At 35.3% G+C, this 15557-nt stretch overlaps 1 protein-coding gene across 1 annotated transcript; it reads left to right on the forward strand.

The window, feature by feature from the left end:
* The first annotated feature begins 38 nt into the window (after positions 1-38).
* LOC137727154 (GLABRA2 expression modulator) lies at positions 39-1572 on the forward strand. The gene is made up of 4 exons (XM_068466090.2): positions 39-233; positions 563-664; positions 861-1129; positions 1203-1572. The coding sequence occupies exons 1-4, from the start codon at positions 134-136 to the stop codon at positions 1383-1385; spliced, it is 654 nt and encodes a 217-aa protein (XP_068322191.1). The 5' UTR covers positions 39-133; the 3' UTR covers positions 1386-1572.
* Positions 1573-15557: the final 13985 nt, after the last annotated feature.

The raw sequence follows: 15557 nt of genomic DNA on the forward strand, positions 1-15557 counted from the left end.
CTCTTTTTTCTTGTTGTACACCGAGACAGACCCTTATCATATAAACCAAAAATAAAAAATAAAAAAAAAAACAGATAAATATAAACCTGATCGCGTCCGCCATTTTCTACTCTCTACTCTTGCAACAACGGACATGGATAGTCGTCCCTCTGAAACTCAAGGCACAGCCCAGGCAAACAATCCTTATGTCCATTATTCGCCTGTTCCGGCCACATCGAATTCTTCTACCAAGCGTTAGTGTTTCCGTTGTTCCCTTGTTTCTTTACGCAGTTCTCTTAAGAATTAATCCTTCGATTATAATAATGATCATTAGTTAGCCTTAATTTAACTGATAAAGAAATTTCTTGTGGGAAACTTTTGTGCTCTAGTTTTATCCATGCTTATAAAAGTACTAAATTTTAAATTTAGGTGCTATTGACTTCTTACATGTAAGAACCTTTTCAATTATAGTTTGATATCTGGGGGGATAATTTTTTTTGTATTTACGTCATTTCATTTAGTCTCAGGCAGATAAGTTCGGATGATCGTTTTTATTTTTAATTTTTATTACTTTCTGCTGCAGAACCGATGGCAAATATGGTTGAGGCATTGTGCCACTGCGGTAAAAGGGTTGAAGTTGCCACCAAAAGAGCAGAGGCCAAGGCGGACAATGTCTGGAACCACCGTGAGTTTCTTTCTAAATGAATTCCTATGTTAATTTCTCCCTTGCTATAAAGTTAAATAGAAGAAAAATGCCAGTTTGTTAAGTTTTCTTGGTAGAGCCTACAGAAATTTTGAATTGATTGATCTTAGTCGATCTTCGTTTCGTATATCATACGAGTAGCCTATATCAAACAAATTTTGGAATTTTCGCATGACAGTGAGAACGTGCCCGAGTTTCACAGAAGCAATGATGGCAAGGCTAAGTACCGGAACAAAGGTGCTTGCTGCCGGAGGAGAAGAAAAAGTGTTTCAGCAGACATTTGAAAGAGTGACAGGAGAAAAGCTCTTACATTCATATGCTTGCCATCTATCAACTTCTCATGGACCTGTGATTGGGATGATGTACATCTCCGATAAACGAATAGCCTTCTGCAGCGATTTCTCTTACTATTTGTGCCCAGGAAATCCAACTCTCATGCATTACAAGGTAGATATTCTAGTGGACATAATCGAATTCTTAAGTTCTTCATTCGTCTAACAAGTTAGTTAATCTCACGTAGGTGGTGGTGCCGCTTGATCAGCTAAGAACAGTAAATCCTTCAGCAAACAGATGGAACCCTTCGGAAAAATATATACAGATTGTCACAAGGGATGGTCATGAATTCTGGTTCATGGGGTTCATATCCTATGACAAAGCCCTCAGGAATCTAAGCCAAGCTCCAGAGCTATCTCAGAATAACTGAAGGAACGGTTGTTTGGTATCCATCCTGGATCCAATTTTTTTGTTTATGAAACTAATGAGTATGAAGTAATTTAGCTATATTAGTTGGATCCAAAAGGATACTAACTCGAGTTATTTCAAACAGATTGCAGTGTAAAACCGTAACACCTCTGTTAAAGTTTAAGTACACCACCCCTGTTAAAGTTTAAGTACACATTCCCATAATCTGGTTTTGCTTATCTGCCATTTTCTACAACTTTTTATGACAACTTAACGTTCCTAAAGTTAGTTGAAGCTTTATGCATGACACAAGAGCAGAGTACCTTTAATCAACTCTCTATTAAGTATCATCTTCATTTGGGAAGCATTAATATCTTGGGAAAATAATTCCGCACGCGCATTTCTCCTTCTGCAATCCTTGTTTATTTATGGTCCCTTGATTCTCCTATAATTTTTTTTTTGGTTGAAAAACGGGGCTAAAAGTAAGAGCCCAAACAAACATACTCAATAATAAATCTAGACCGGAACATCCCAAGTTGATTCTCATAGATGAAACTAACTGAACAATAAAGAGGAGTACCAAAATAAAAATGATCTAAATCTAAATCAAGACTATAGGTCGCTAAAATGTCTGCCTCAAAGTTCTTTTCTCTATAGATATGTCGAAGTTTGCATTGCCAAGATCGTGAAAGTAATTCCTTTCATTTATTCAATCCAAAGATTAGAAATAAAAAGGCATATGTAAAGCGAGAAAAGATGTGTGTAGAAATCACTTTTCCTAATTTTTACATCAACACCCCTTGAAAACAAGCAGAGGAAACCCCCAAATAACACAATTCTATATATGGCTTCCATTTTATTTCGAATCAGCCAAACAGTTTTTGATGCAGCACGAGCATAGAAGGATTACAAATGTAAATCTTGAAGAATAAAGGTTTGTGGAATCCACTAGAGATTGGGATAAACCGAGAGGTTGTCTTGATTATTTCTGAAGTGATGCATTACATTGGGAGCCAAATGGCATAAATAGACGTAAAAACAACCTCAGAAAGGCTCAAGGGTTTTGGGAATAAGAACAAAATTAATCGGACTTAAATCGAAAGATCCAATTTTTATTACACAATTTAAAATGTAGTTTTGGAAGCCTAAACGGCACTAAAATTCATCATATATCATAGCAAACCAGTGAGTTTAAACCGGGGCGCCGCGCTCTTTTCAACAATGTATCATGGACCCAAAACAGAGCTCAGATGCCTAATTTGTAAATTACTAATGCGTCCTTTTGTATTGCTTAGGTCTATTTCGTCCAATCCATTTGGCCATTTGTTATACATTAGTTTTACTGCCAGCTAGCAATTCAGTTGTTTGATTTAAAACAGAAGGAACAGCAATCAATGGCGTAGCCACACTAAGGGCTACAGTGGGCTGTAGCCCAGGGAGTATTTGTAGCAATATGTATATATACTTTAGTGTGTAGATATAATAGACAAAATAATGTGTAAGAAGAATTATTTTTAATGAAATTAGCCCAGTGAGTATTTAGCACAACTAAAAATATAAACATGACCACGAAAATTGTGATGTCATTTTGTTCAAGATTATTCTGCTTTCATATAGTAGGGTTTATATTAGTTTCAACCAATTTTTTAATATTGTCTTTACTTCTACTTTCAGTATTTTTCTTTGATCTAGTTGTGTGATTGTAATTGAGATATCAAGTTTTCTATCTTCTTCTTGTGTTTAAATCTAAATATATATGAAATTTGTTGATTCATTGTAATTTTGATAGTTTGCAATTGCGAAGCTTATTAAGTTCCTACCAGACAAATTTTAAGTATATAAATACAAAAGTTAAACTTAAATTTTTGCATAGAATACGTATGTAGCAAAAACCAAAAAAATAAAAAATAAAAAATGATTTTAGGGTAATTTTTTTAGCTAGCCCACCCATAAAATATTTTCTGGCTCCGCCCTTAACAGCAATAATAAAACGGTCTTATAAAAAATGCACTAAAGAATTAAAATAACACACTCTTCAAATTTAACACCATGAAGATTTGACTCACTGCCCACAAATGAAATTCTGTAAGATACTGAACTTGAGTTACAACTCTCGAAGCTATATACCCAAGTGGAAAATGAGATTCAATATTTTCGGGTATTGCTACTGGAACTCTACAAGGTGATTCTGTAAAAGCCACCATACGACACCTCCTTAGCTATTGGCGACAAGAAAGATGAGTTGCTAAAATGCGATCCCATTTTGAATTTCTTGTGTCTTAAAGCATTCTTGATCCAAGCTCCAAAATCGCTAAGCTACCAAATGTTTACAAGCAACCTTATGCTAGGTGCGCTATCTAGGTCTAAATATGTAGCGCACATTTGGAATCCAAGTTATCTGTTGCAGCAAAATACACTGAAATACTTTTAGTAACGTCGACTTGTAACTAAACAAGACGTTAAAGTGATTGGTTATGTGATGGATGACTGATTTATTATCACCTCTAGGTCAAATTATGCACACCCTAAGCTCTCAGATTAATAAGGTATGCCCCACCCCAAACGGGCGGGTAGCAAACCACCTAGTGAAATTAAAATTACTAGGCATTGAAATAAATATAAACAAACCAAATCCTATTTCGATCGGATCCAAGACGTGGATGTAGAATTAAGAAATAGGATTGGGATAATCGAAGTCTTCATAACAGAATTGCAGGAATAGAAAGACAACCGAATCTACATAAAGCAAGGTAGTTAGAAACAAATGAAACTAAACTCCTTACAAAAATACACTAACACATAGGGTGATGAATTCAAACCGCGTCAGAGATAATATACTTAACGGCACCTCATTCAGGCTATAGGAGCGACTGCAAACTGGCTTCTCTTCTTTAACACATTCAATCCTGATCAATTTCCTTTTGAAATCCGCGTATGACAGATAGGTTTTCAGTAATGAAGATGGGTTTATCACCGTATAATTTCCATTCCCGATGGGTCAGCACATGTACGTCAGCAAAGTCAACTTTAAATAGAATAGTCCAAGATTCACACACTTGCAAGTGGTCATTTTATCACAGTGGTGGAAAGGAGTTGAGCCCTTACATGACATGATGGGTTCAAATCCCATCGTTGACTAATCTAATATCTAACCTAACAAATCTATTATTTAACAAAAAGAAGATTCACGCACCTCATACTCTTTCATGACCCAAAATTCCATTCATTCTCTCCTACAAAACGATACACATAAGCATTCTCCTTAAAGAACTTGAACCATCTTATGTAGGACAGAAATTTAGTTATTTTACATGCAATAAACTAAACAGAGGAAGCGACATTTAATGAAGAAGAGTGATTAGAGTATTGGCAATTTAAGGATTAAAAGATTATTTGCTGTTGTCATATCTTGAAAGTGAATTTTTTTACTTTTTCGTGATGTCCAAATCGAGGCAACTGTGATTTGACATGCATGTTTTGTACTCGTTGTATATGAATTCGAAAAGACTGACGAGATCTACAAAGCTATATTCATCACTCTCTTGGTCAGGGACATGAATGCCTATCCAAGAGTTCGCTCTCAATGAGAACATATCCATATACAAACCAGTCTCAAAATTCCTAGTAAGATAAGCTACTAACAAAAGCTTGTAGTCATCCGTATAGCTGACACATAACTCAAACCCGAAATTGGAACTTGCATTCGTAGAGTTTTTTTATCTTTCCATAAAACTGGGGTTCGGTATTTTGCGTACAGATACTGTTGATGGGCTCCAGAGATACAAGTCACAGTAACCATTAACAGATACAAATACGAAATCATTGCTGGAGCCCAGTAGGTAAGTAAACTTAAGATGCTTGGAGGGCACGGTTCGAAAGGTAATATTTCTTGCCGAAGAATCATCTCAGAACGGTGGCGCTTCCAAGTCAAGGGAATGGAGTTGAGAGGCGACGGAGACGACGTGCCTTTGACTGAGGGTTCCCTGCTCGGATGCTATTTTGAAGTCAGATTTTGTGAACTGTGGGTCGAGATGATAGAATTCCACTGTTTCGAAACGCATTGGAATCCAAAGATGGGTAATTCAAATTTTGCGGATGTGGTTGTTGATGATTGAATTATTATTTAAGTGTTGATTAACGTGCTTATTTCATATTAATAACACATCATTTAGTTAACAAATTTGATTTAAAATTTTGGTCATTCTAAAATTACCCTTCAAAGATTTCACAATTAACATGTAGAGAATTTCATATGCGTTATGGTTAAGGTCTCACCACCTTCAAGTAGTGGCTCACTACCATACGTATTTAAATTTTGAGATTTGTGTATATCACTACACATATCTAGAAATTTAAATTCATTTAATGGTGATAAATAAAGTGTTTGCTGAAGATAATGCCACATCATACCATCTCAGCTAGTTTGTTATGCCACCTTAGATAGGTTGTTAGCTAGGTAGTTAGTATCTGTTAGCTAGCTTAAGGCCTAAGTTTGTTTAGCTACTATATAAGATTGTAATGCTCATTGTATCAATTCATTCTGAACAAATACAAAAAATATTAGAGATCGAAAATTCCTCCTCCTCCTCCTCCTCTCTCTCTCTCTCTCTGTCTCTTTTCATTTCTTCGATCATAGGTTTCTGCAATATCTGTTTTTCTTGCATTCATGAATGGCAGCACCATTGATATGTTATCATGGTATCAATCGCCCAGGACGATCGTTGGTGATTTCTTCCGCTGGTGTTTCTTGCAAGTACTGAAGGTAGTTCGAATAGATGATCTTTGGTGGCTTCTTCTGCTGGTGTTTCTTGCGAAGTGTTCTCTGGGATCAGGGTTTTTCTTATACGGATATGGAGTATGCAATGTGCTATCTGGGGTCTACGATTCAAGATTCATGGCGATTTCAGGGTATGTTTGAAGTTACTGCACTGTATGTGTTTATGTAAATGCCAGTTTTCTGTGTGATTGATCAATACAAGGTCAAAGCAGTTATTGACAAAATTGATAGAATTGTGAAGTAATTTTTTGCTATCCACTTGTTAAAGGCCAATGCCAAAGTGTGATTGGATTGATATAATTGTGTTTCTTGTTTTACACTTGTTGAAGGCCAATGCCAAAGTGTAAAAAGTATTATCTTCAAGATTGATTACAAGTTGTCTTAGTTGTTATTTGGTTGTGAATTATGTCTAAAAAGTTGTTAATTTGAAGAAGAAATAAGGAATCTTGGTGAGAAAATTTTTAGAAATTTGACATAATGGAAACAAACTCAGTCAAGATTGAAATGTCTTTTGGTAATGATAATTGTGAAGCTTTAAGATGACAATTTTACAAAGTGGAGCTATCAGTTTCAATTTGTGTTACGAGGTTATGATATTTTTGAGTTCTTTACTGGTGAGTCTCAATGTCCACCAAAGTATTATGTGAGTACAGATATTGGGGTTACAAAGGAAATAACAGTTGAATACAAGGAATGGGTGAAGAAAGATTTGGCATTGTTGAGCTTGCTAATTGCTACTCTCTGATGAGGCGATGGATCACATTGTTGGTTGTAAAACATCTTAGGAGGCTTGGGAATGTCTTCAAGAAAGATTTGCATCATTCTCTGTTGTTCAAGTGAATCAATTGAAGTCTAAGTTTCACACTATACAAAAAGGCACAAATTCGGTGGATAAGTACTTGTTGAAGTTGAAAGGAATTAGAGATCAACTTGTTTCTGCTGGAGAAAAGATCATTGACAATGATTTCATAATTGATGCAATATCTGGGTTGCCACCAGAGTTTAAAGTCATTAAAACAGTAATCTTGGCAAGGGATTCTAGTATTTCATTAAAGATTTCCAAGCACAGCTTCTTGGTGCATAAAGATATATTTAATCCAAGATGACAAGTCTCCCCACTTCTATGTCTGCTTTATGTGTGCAAAGAGAGTCATCAAATACACAAGGAGTTTAGGGAAATTTTCAGAACTATGAACAAGGAGAGAGTTATAATTATCAAGGGTTTCAAGGATTTAATGGTGGTTCTAGCTATGTAGGCAATGGAGGAAAGAACTTTCATTCACAGCATATGAATAATTTCAACAGTAATAACAGAAGATTCTATGCCAATAACAACAATTTCAGGTCATTTTCAAAATTTGGAAATAGACAAGGAAACTCCAATGGATCACCGATAATGGAAAAAGTCCAAGTAATGGATCAAATGGAGCAAATGGTTCATTTTCTGGCAATAATTCAGGTTCTGGAAACAATTTCTCTAGAAATGGCTTTAAGCAAGGTAGAAACTGGAATGGCAACACCAATTATAAGTTTACAGTGTCACCTGAATGTCATATCTGTTCAAGAAAAGGTCATATAGCTCCAAATTGTTATCAAAGACATACTTTCAATGGTCCTTCATCAAATGGCTTTTTGGTGTGTCAAATATATGGAAAGAAAGGGCACACAGCTCTAGAGTGTTATCACAGGAACAACTATGCCTATCAAGGTGGAACTCCACCTCAATCTCTTGTAGAGATGACAGCACATGGATCAAATATTGCAAGTTTCAATCCAAATTCAATTGTTCATGATTTTTCAGCTGCAGACACTTGGGTGGTTGACACAAATGCCACTTACCATATGACTGCCAATCTAGATATATAGTCAAGTAACTCCATATACTAGTGATGCTAAAATCATTGTTGGAAGTAGTGAAGGTTTGCCAATTCATAACATTGGTTCATCTGTCATTAAAACATCTTCTAATTCTCTCATTTTACATAATGTATTACATGTGCCAAAGATAACTATGAATCTGTTATCTGTAAGGAAGTTATGTAGAGACAATGGTTGTTGATTTATATGTGATGATTTGTTTTTCTTTATATAGGACAAGGCAACGCATCTAATTTTGTACCAAGGAAAAAGTGATAATGGAGAACTGTTCAACATTCCAATGAGTGCTTTTCAGAGATTATTTGCTGCAAGATTGGGAAGATGTGCTGTGTTTTTGGGAAGAAAGGTTAAAGCTACTATATGGCACAAATGATTGGGACATCCATCTGAAGAAATATTGAAGTCTATGTTACAGAATAATCAGTTACCAGTTAATGTAGATGAATGTTCTTCATTGTGTATAGCATGTATTCAAGGCAAAATGAGCAAATTACCATTTCATGTAAGATCAGAAAGATCCAAAGCTGTGTTTGATAAGATTCACACTGATGTTTGGGATCTATCACCTCAAAAGTCAGTTGAAGGCTATAGGTATTATATCAGCTTTATAGATGACTATTATATGTTTGTATGGATCTTCCCTATGGTAAATAAATCAGATGCATTTCCAATATTTGTCAAATTTTATGCTTTTGTGACTACTCAATTTAATCAAGCTATTAATTGTCTTCAATCTGATGGTGGAGGAGAGTATGGAAGTAAAGTGTTTAAGGAATTTCCACAGAATAAGGACATTGCTCATCAATTATCATGTCCACATACCCTATAGCATAATGGTATTGCATAAAGGAAACATAGACACTTAGTAGAAACAACTTTGATAATGATGACTGAAACACAAGTCCTTGTGTCATTTTGGTACCATGCATGTTCATATGCTGCATTTTTTATAAACAGGATGCATTGTAGAGTACTTGGGTTGAAATCTCCATATCAGGTGTTGTTTAATCAAGATCCTGACATTCACAGTTTAACAATATTTAGCACTGCAGTATATCCTCTACTTAGGCCTTTCAATGGGAATAAGTTGCGACCAAGGTCATGTCAGTGTGTCTTTCTTGGATTTACTCAAGGATACAAAGGGGTTATATGTTTTGAGATGAAGTCCATAATTTTTATATTATCCAGACATGTTATTCATGATGAGGACATTTACCCTTTCAAGAATGAGAAGCGTACAGTTTCATGTAATACAAAAGAGGTGTCTAAGCCAACTTTATCACATGTTGTGATTCAATTACCTGAAATATGTGAACAAGGTCAAAGGCAAGGATATGAATGTATTGATAGACAAATGGTTAATGAAGAAATAAGGGTAGAGGCTAATACTGAGTCAGTGACATATATTAGTACCGATTCAAGTCATAGTGAGCCTAATGATAGTATGTCAACTGTTATGGAATATGTATCTCAAAGTCAGCACCAATCTCCAAGTCATCATCACTTTGGTACAAATCAAATGTTGCATGTCCATTCCCCATCACAGCTTGAGGTAATTCTTCCTATACACTCAGAACCAGAATCTAATTGTTTTTCCTAACAGTTCTTCTCAGTCTGTTATGACTAGACTAAGAAGTTAAACTTTTGAAAGAAAGAACTATGCAGCTATGATTGCTTCATTTCCTGAATTGCAATCGCTCCAGTTAAATGAAGATGAATTATTTACTGGATGGTATTCATTAATCTCTGAGATCAGTGATGTTACATAACCTTTCGAAAAGCAGCTAGTATGCCGCAGTGGCAATTGGCAATGCAAGAAAAATATGATTCCCTCAGTGCACAGTGCACATGGATGTTGGTATCCCCACCATATGACAGATCAATAGTTGGAAGTAAATGGGTTTACAAAATTAAGAAGAATCCAGATGGAGGTGTATCAAGGTACAAAGCTAGATTAGTGGCTCAAGGCTTTTCTCAAGAGCATGGAATTGATTACTTGGATACTTTCAGTCCTATAGTAAAACACACAACAATGAGGATAATTTTAGCAGTTCCTGCAGTGAATCGTTTGGATCTGAGGCAATTGGACATTAAAAATGCCTTATTACATGGTGATTTACAGGAAGAGGTTTATATGAAACAAACCTCAAGGTTTTGTTGATCCTGCTAAACTAAACCATGTTTGTAAATTGATAAAGTCATTATATGGTTTAAAGCAAGCTCCCAAGGCATGGAATTCCAAGTTCACAAGCTACTTAGTTGCACTGAATTTCATTGCATCTCCTTCTGATACAAGTTTATTTGTTAAGTAAGATGGTTTTGACACAATTGTGTTACTGCTATATGTGGGTGACATTATCCTCACAGGATCAAATCCATCCAAGGTTCAAAATGTTATTACATAACTATCTGAAGTGTTTAAATTGAGAGATATGGGGAAGCTGACCTATTTCTTAGGTTTACAAATTCAATATAAGGCAAATGGTGATATATTTGCCAATCAATTGAAGTCCATTACAGATTTGATTCACAAGGCAGGAATGGATTCATGCAAGCTTGCAGCTACACCTTGTAAACCTCACAGTTAATTGCTTGGTGCAAAAGGAACTACAATGGCAGATCCATCTCTATACAGAAGCTGGATTGGATCATTACAATACCTAACCTTCACACAACCAGACATTATTTTTGCAGTTAATTCGGTTTGTCAATTCATGAATGCACCAATAGAATTGCATTTTGGAGCAATGAAGCGAATTATCAGGTATTTGAAGGGTACACTTCACACTAGAATCAATTATACTATAGATACATTTGTTTAGTCTTAGTGCATTCTTAAACTCAGACTAGGCTGCAGATCTTAATACCAGAAGATCAGTGACTGGTTATGTTGTGTTCTTGGGACACAATCCAATATCTTGGTAAGCAAAGAAACAAAATTCAGTCTCCAGAAGCTCAACTGAAGCTGAATATAAGGCCCTTGCACACACTGCAGCTAACATTGCATGGGTGAGGAACATTTTGAAGGATTTGAAAGTTAACTTGTTTGCACCTGCAGTCATTCATTGTGACAATATGTCTATAACAGCCTTGAGTGCAAATCCAGTGTTTCATTCTCGGATCAAACACCTAGACATAGATTATCATTTTGTTAGGGAAATGGTACAAAAGAAAGATTTGGAAGTAGTGTATATTCCCACTGAAGATCAAACAGTTGATGTATTAACAAAAGGGTTGCACAATCCAGCATTCAATTGTCATTGCTACAATCTTCAACTTGGGAACCCCAGTTGAGATTGAGGGGGATGTTGAAAATAATGCCACATCATATGCCATCTCAGCTAGTTTCTTATGCCACCTCAGATAGGTTGTTAGCTAGGTAGTTAGTAACTGTTAGCTAGCTTAAGGCCTAAGTTTGTTTAGCTACTATATAAGATTGTAATGCTCATTGTATCAATTCATTCTGAACAAATACAAAAGATATTAGAGATCAAAAAGTCCTCCTCTCTCTCTCTCTCTCTCTCTCTCTCTCTCTCTCTCTCTCTCTCTCCCTCCCTCCCTCTCCCTCTCTCTTCATTTCTTCGATCATAGGTTTCTGCAATATCTGTTTTTCTTGCATTCATGAATGGCAGCACCATTGATATGTTATCAGTGTTAAGCATCATTATCACTTCAAAATAACGAGCAAAAATATTCCCAATTGGAGTTCTTCCACCGTGACTTGTTTTTCTTTTGTGGTTGTGTGAAGTTTGGCTGCTTTTAGAGGTTTGGGATGGCCTTTGATTCTGTGGTGAAAATGATCCATTATGTTCTTAGCCCATATCGTATGTCTTCTCTTTGAACTACATGGGCTCGCAGCAAGGGATATATAATTTTTTGTCAAAAGTGGATATATATTTTTTAATAATGCTATTTTTTGATATAAAATGATATTTTTACGTAATAGATGAAAGATTTAAAATAAGCCTTATAATAAGTTTGTCAGAATAATTTAGTATCAAATTCGTCACTCACATGAGTCGAATCTAAAATCACTCCCATACAAGTAGTGAGGAGAAATGCATCATATTATGATAATGGTTGTAAGACAATGTTATTCAAAAATATAAAATTTACACTCTGTTATATGATACTCCCACAATGTATGTTGAATTGAAAACCACCGCCAAATTAAACTTGAGGTGTAAAATATAGATATTTTTTTATTTTGTTATATCAATATTGTATTCTAAAATTCTAAGTGCGTGTTTAAATTAAACTACACAATAAGATAGTCATAATAATTAATTAAGTATCAAACTCGTCATGTAAATTAAATGTAAAACTTTCCACTTACAAATTCAAAAATAAACTGTTATTAGCACTTCAAAATTTTCATTCCACACTCCTCACTAGTGTATTTTTCTTTCTAATTATAAGAAATTTAGAATGCCAAATGAGATTTTTTCACATTTCGAACGGCGAGAGAGCAGCGATAGAGTCAATCTCGCCGCTCTCACACACATGTCGGTAATCCATAACAAGCATAATAGCAATGCTAATGGACAATTGGTTGGAGCCTCATTTCCCTGTTTTCGGTGGAGGAAATGATTGACGTCAAGCTTCCCATTTGTCACTGTTGCGCGTTTCGTGTGTGATTGAAAAATGACAGAGGTGGTGTTGGACTCTTGGGGATACGGTGGCATCACAAAACAAAGACACATGTAAAGAGGGAAAGGACTCAGCTGCAACCAAGTAGGGACGTCAAGCCTTTTGTTTGCCACATCGCTGTGAGGAGACGAGGACTTGAGGACCCCATATGTGCTTCATACCTTTGAGGCATCGAGAGTGATTGATGTGAGATGATAATGGTGGTACCAAACTCCCATTTCTGTTCCCATACCAATTATGCTACAATTCTCTTTCTCTTGGCGTTTTCAAACCTTATGTCAACTACAACATCGAGATACTAACAAACTACGACCAATCTATACCCTAGGACAGAATGACAAACTCGTCATTCTAAGAGTAACAATCGCGTTTGCATGAAGTATAAATTCGTATTGTACAAGAACCCTCAAGTCTATTCTCTAGATGGCGAGTTCATCGTTCATAAGCGTTGGAAGGTTGAATGTAGAGTTATTGAAATCTATATTCTTAAGTTGGTGCCCCCAACACAAATCGGCATCATCGTAATTTTTCACTGCTTTTGGCATATTGGCCTAACTCTTGCCATTGGTCCCAACTGATCCAATTGTTCTAGATCATAGTTTAAAAACGAGTTATGTACTTGTTGAAATGGATTAAAAATTAAAATAGGTTAAGTTGAAGAACTTGGAGGGACAAAAATGATAATCTGTTTTATGCATGTGCATTAAGAGGAGATTGTGATAGCGTAAATGTGTAATACTATATATTTCACCATATAAACATTATTGGTGGGTCCTCAATTGACATAAGTGAAGGGTTGTCGACACTGTTTAGGCTGGCAAAAAATGATAGGACAAAGCCTGACCCCAAACTAAACTGCTCGATAGAGTACAAGAAGACACAAATCAAGCAAATGGAAAAATAAAAAATAAAGGAAGGGAATCCTACATAAAATAGAAGAGTGATTTAAATAGGTATAGAACTGTGATTGCTCATCATAAATGGTGGGCTTGACTTTGATGTGGATGTGGAGCCTTCCTCAGTTCCTCTAGACTCTTTTAATGAATATATGAAATACTTGTTCTTTTTGTGTAAATAAAATACTTGTTACTTGAGTAGTTCTTTGTTAGTTTACGTTTCATTTTATTCGCTAATTATTAAGAAAATAAGAGACTATCATCCAGATGATGTGATATCAAATTATCAATTGATGAAGGACTGCTAGGAAACAGTTATACTTGTTGTAGTGTCGTATTGTGTATTGTTATGTACGTTACGTAAGAACGTCAAAACATATAATACTACATGATTGGTTTGAAAATACCGTCACAGTAACATCCTTTCGAAATAAGTTTCTCTCCATTCATAACTGAAACATAACAAAATTTTCAATATATTATTAGTCAGCAAATGAAGCTAAACCTAGGTGTATTTTCTTTGGTTTATTTGGTCCCTCCCCTAGTTTCCTGCACCAGATGGCAGAGCCATGAGTTGTAAGTCATGAATCGGGTGCTCCTCGACCTTGAAAAACCTTGTAGCGAGGAAGGTGATCAAGGCCTCTCCTCTCTCTGCCTAATTTTGACAAAGACCCACCAAACTCGTTTTGCTTACTGTCCACCTTTTCTAATGGTTGGCATAAAATCAAGGGGTTCATCACACAAAGTTTCGTGAACATGCACTAATGCTGTAGCTTACAGCAACTTTACTGTGTGCAAATATTCGAAATTATCAGCAGTTCACATTTACTTCATACCTCGTTTGTGCATAAGTATATAAAAGCAATATCAATTTCTAGTTTTCGTGCGTTACAAGTTTTTTTGGATCGGAGTACAATTAGCTTTTGAGTTTGTTTCTCATCTAGGTTTGAATATATGATAATGACCTACTTTCTCCTTCAACTTCATGACATATGTACATGATTTATAATACGATTCGTTGGGACCAAGTATGCTAACGCAGTATCGCGTGTTTCAAATTGAAAGTCAAAATCATATATACTTAGACACGAGTCTACATCCAAAAAATGACTAGATTATATGTTAGGTGAACAATAGTTTTCTGCTTACTTAATTAGTGGCATGCAAATTTGGATGGATTCATGAATATAATATTTGATTGGCGATTTTGATGGATTCATGACTCATGAGTATAATATTTTGTTTGGTAATATACTAATATAAGGAAATACTCTAAATAACATCATTAGTGTAGCAAATAGTTTCATTATATCGATCATCACAATGTGTTGTTGATATATTATCTCATTATCCATAGCAATTAGCTAGTCTCATATAGTTACAACATATAAAGTAGAATATGTAGTCGATATTGTCCATTGCTACATTAAAAATACTATTTGAGAACATGGCGGGCATGTTTATTAAGAAGAAATATATAGAAATTTGAATCATTTTGTTATGGAGCTTTTGCTAAAAAATGAGTATGAGAATCATTTACTTAACATTATTCATGTGTTCACTAATACATAATATCATAAAAGTGTTAGTTCTTGTTAAAATTCATTATCAAATGCCTGAATGTCAAAAATCATATGAACTCATTCCTTCACCATCGTATTTTTATTTGATAGCTTTTACAAACAATATAACACACGTTTAATTACCAAATCACATCATCTCATTCAATATGTGTTCCACCATCTCATATCACATCACATGTTAACCAAATGGCATCATTATATTCAATAATATTTGATAGAACAATTAGGACCATCCAACATGTTTGATACATAAATTTTGCACGAGTGAACGGCGGGAATTAGGGATTGGCATGATTGCTTAGTTTGTGTTTTTGGCTTTGCGTTTATCCTCCATAAACAAAGTAATCGATGTTGGTCCATTTCATATGAATCATGATATGTGTGTAGGGCAAGGAAATGGAATGACACGT

Source organism: Pyrus communis, chromosome 5, assembly GCF_041283825.1.
Source record: "Pyrus communis isolate YQ-2024b chromosome 5, ASM4128382v1, whole genome shotgun sequence".
Classification (NCBI taxonomy): Eukaryota; Viridiplantae; Streptophyta; class Magnoliopsida; order Rosales; family Rosaceae; genus Pyrus; species Pyrus communis.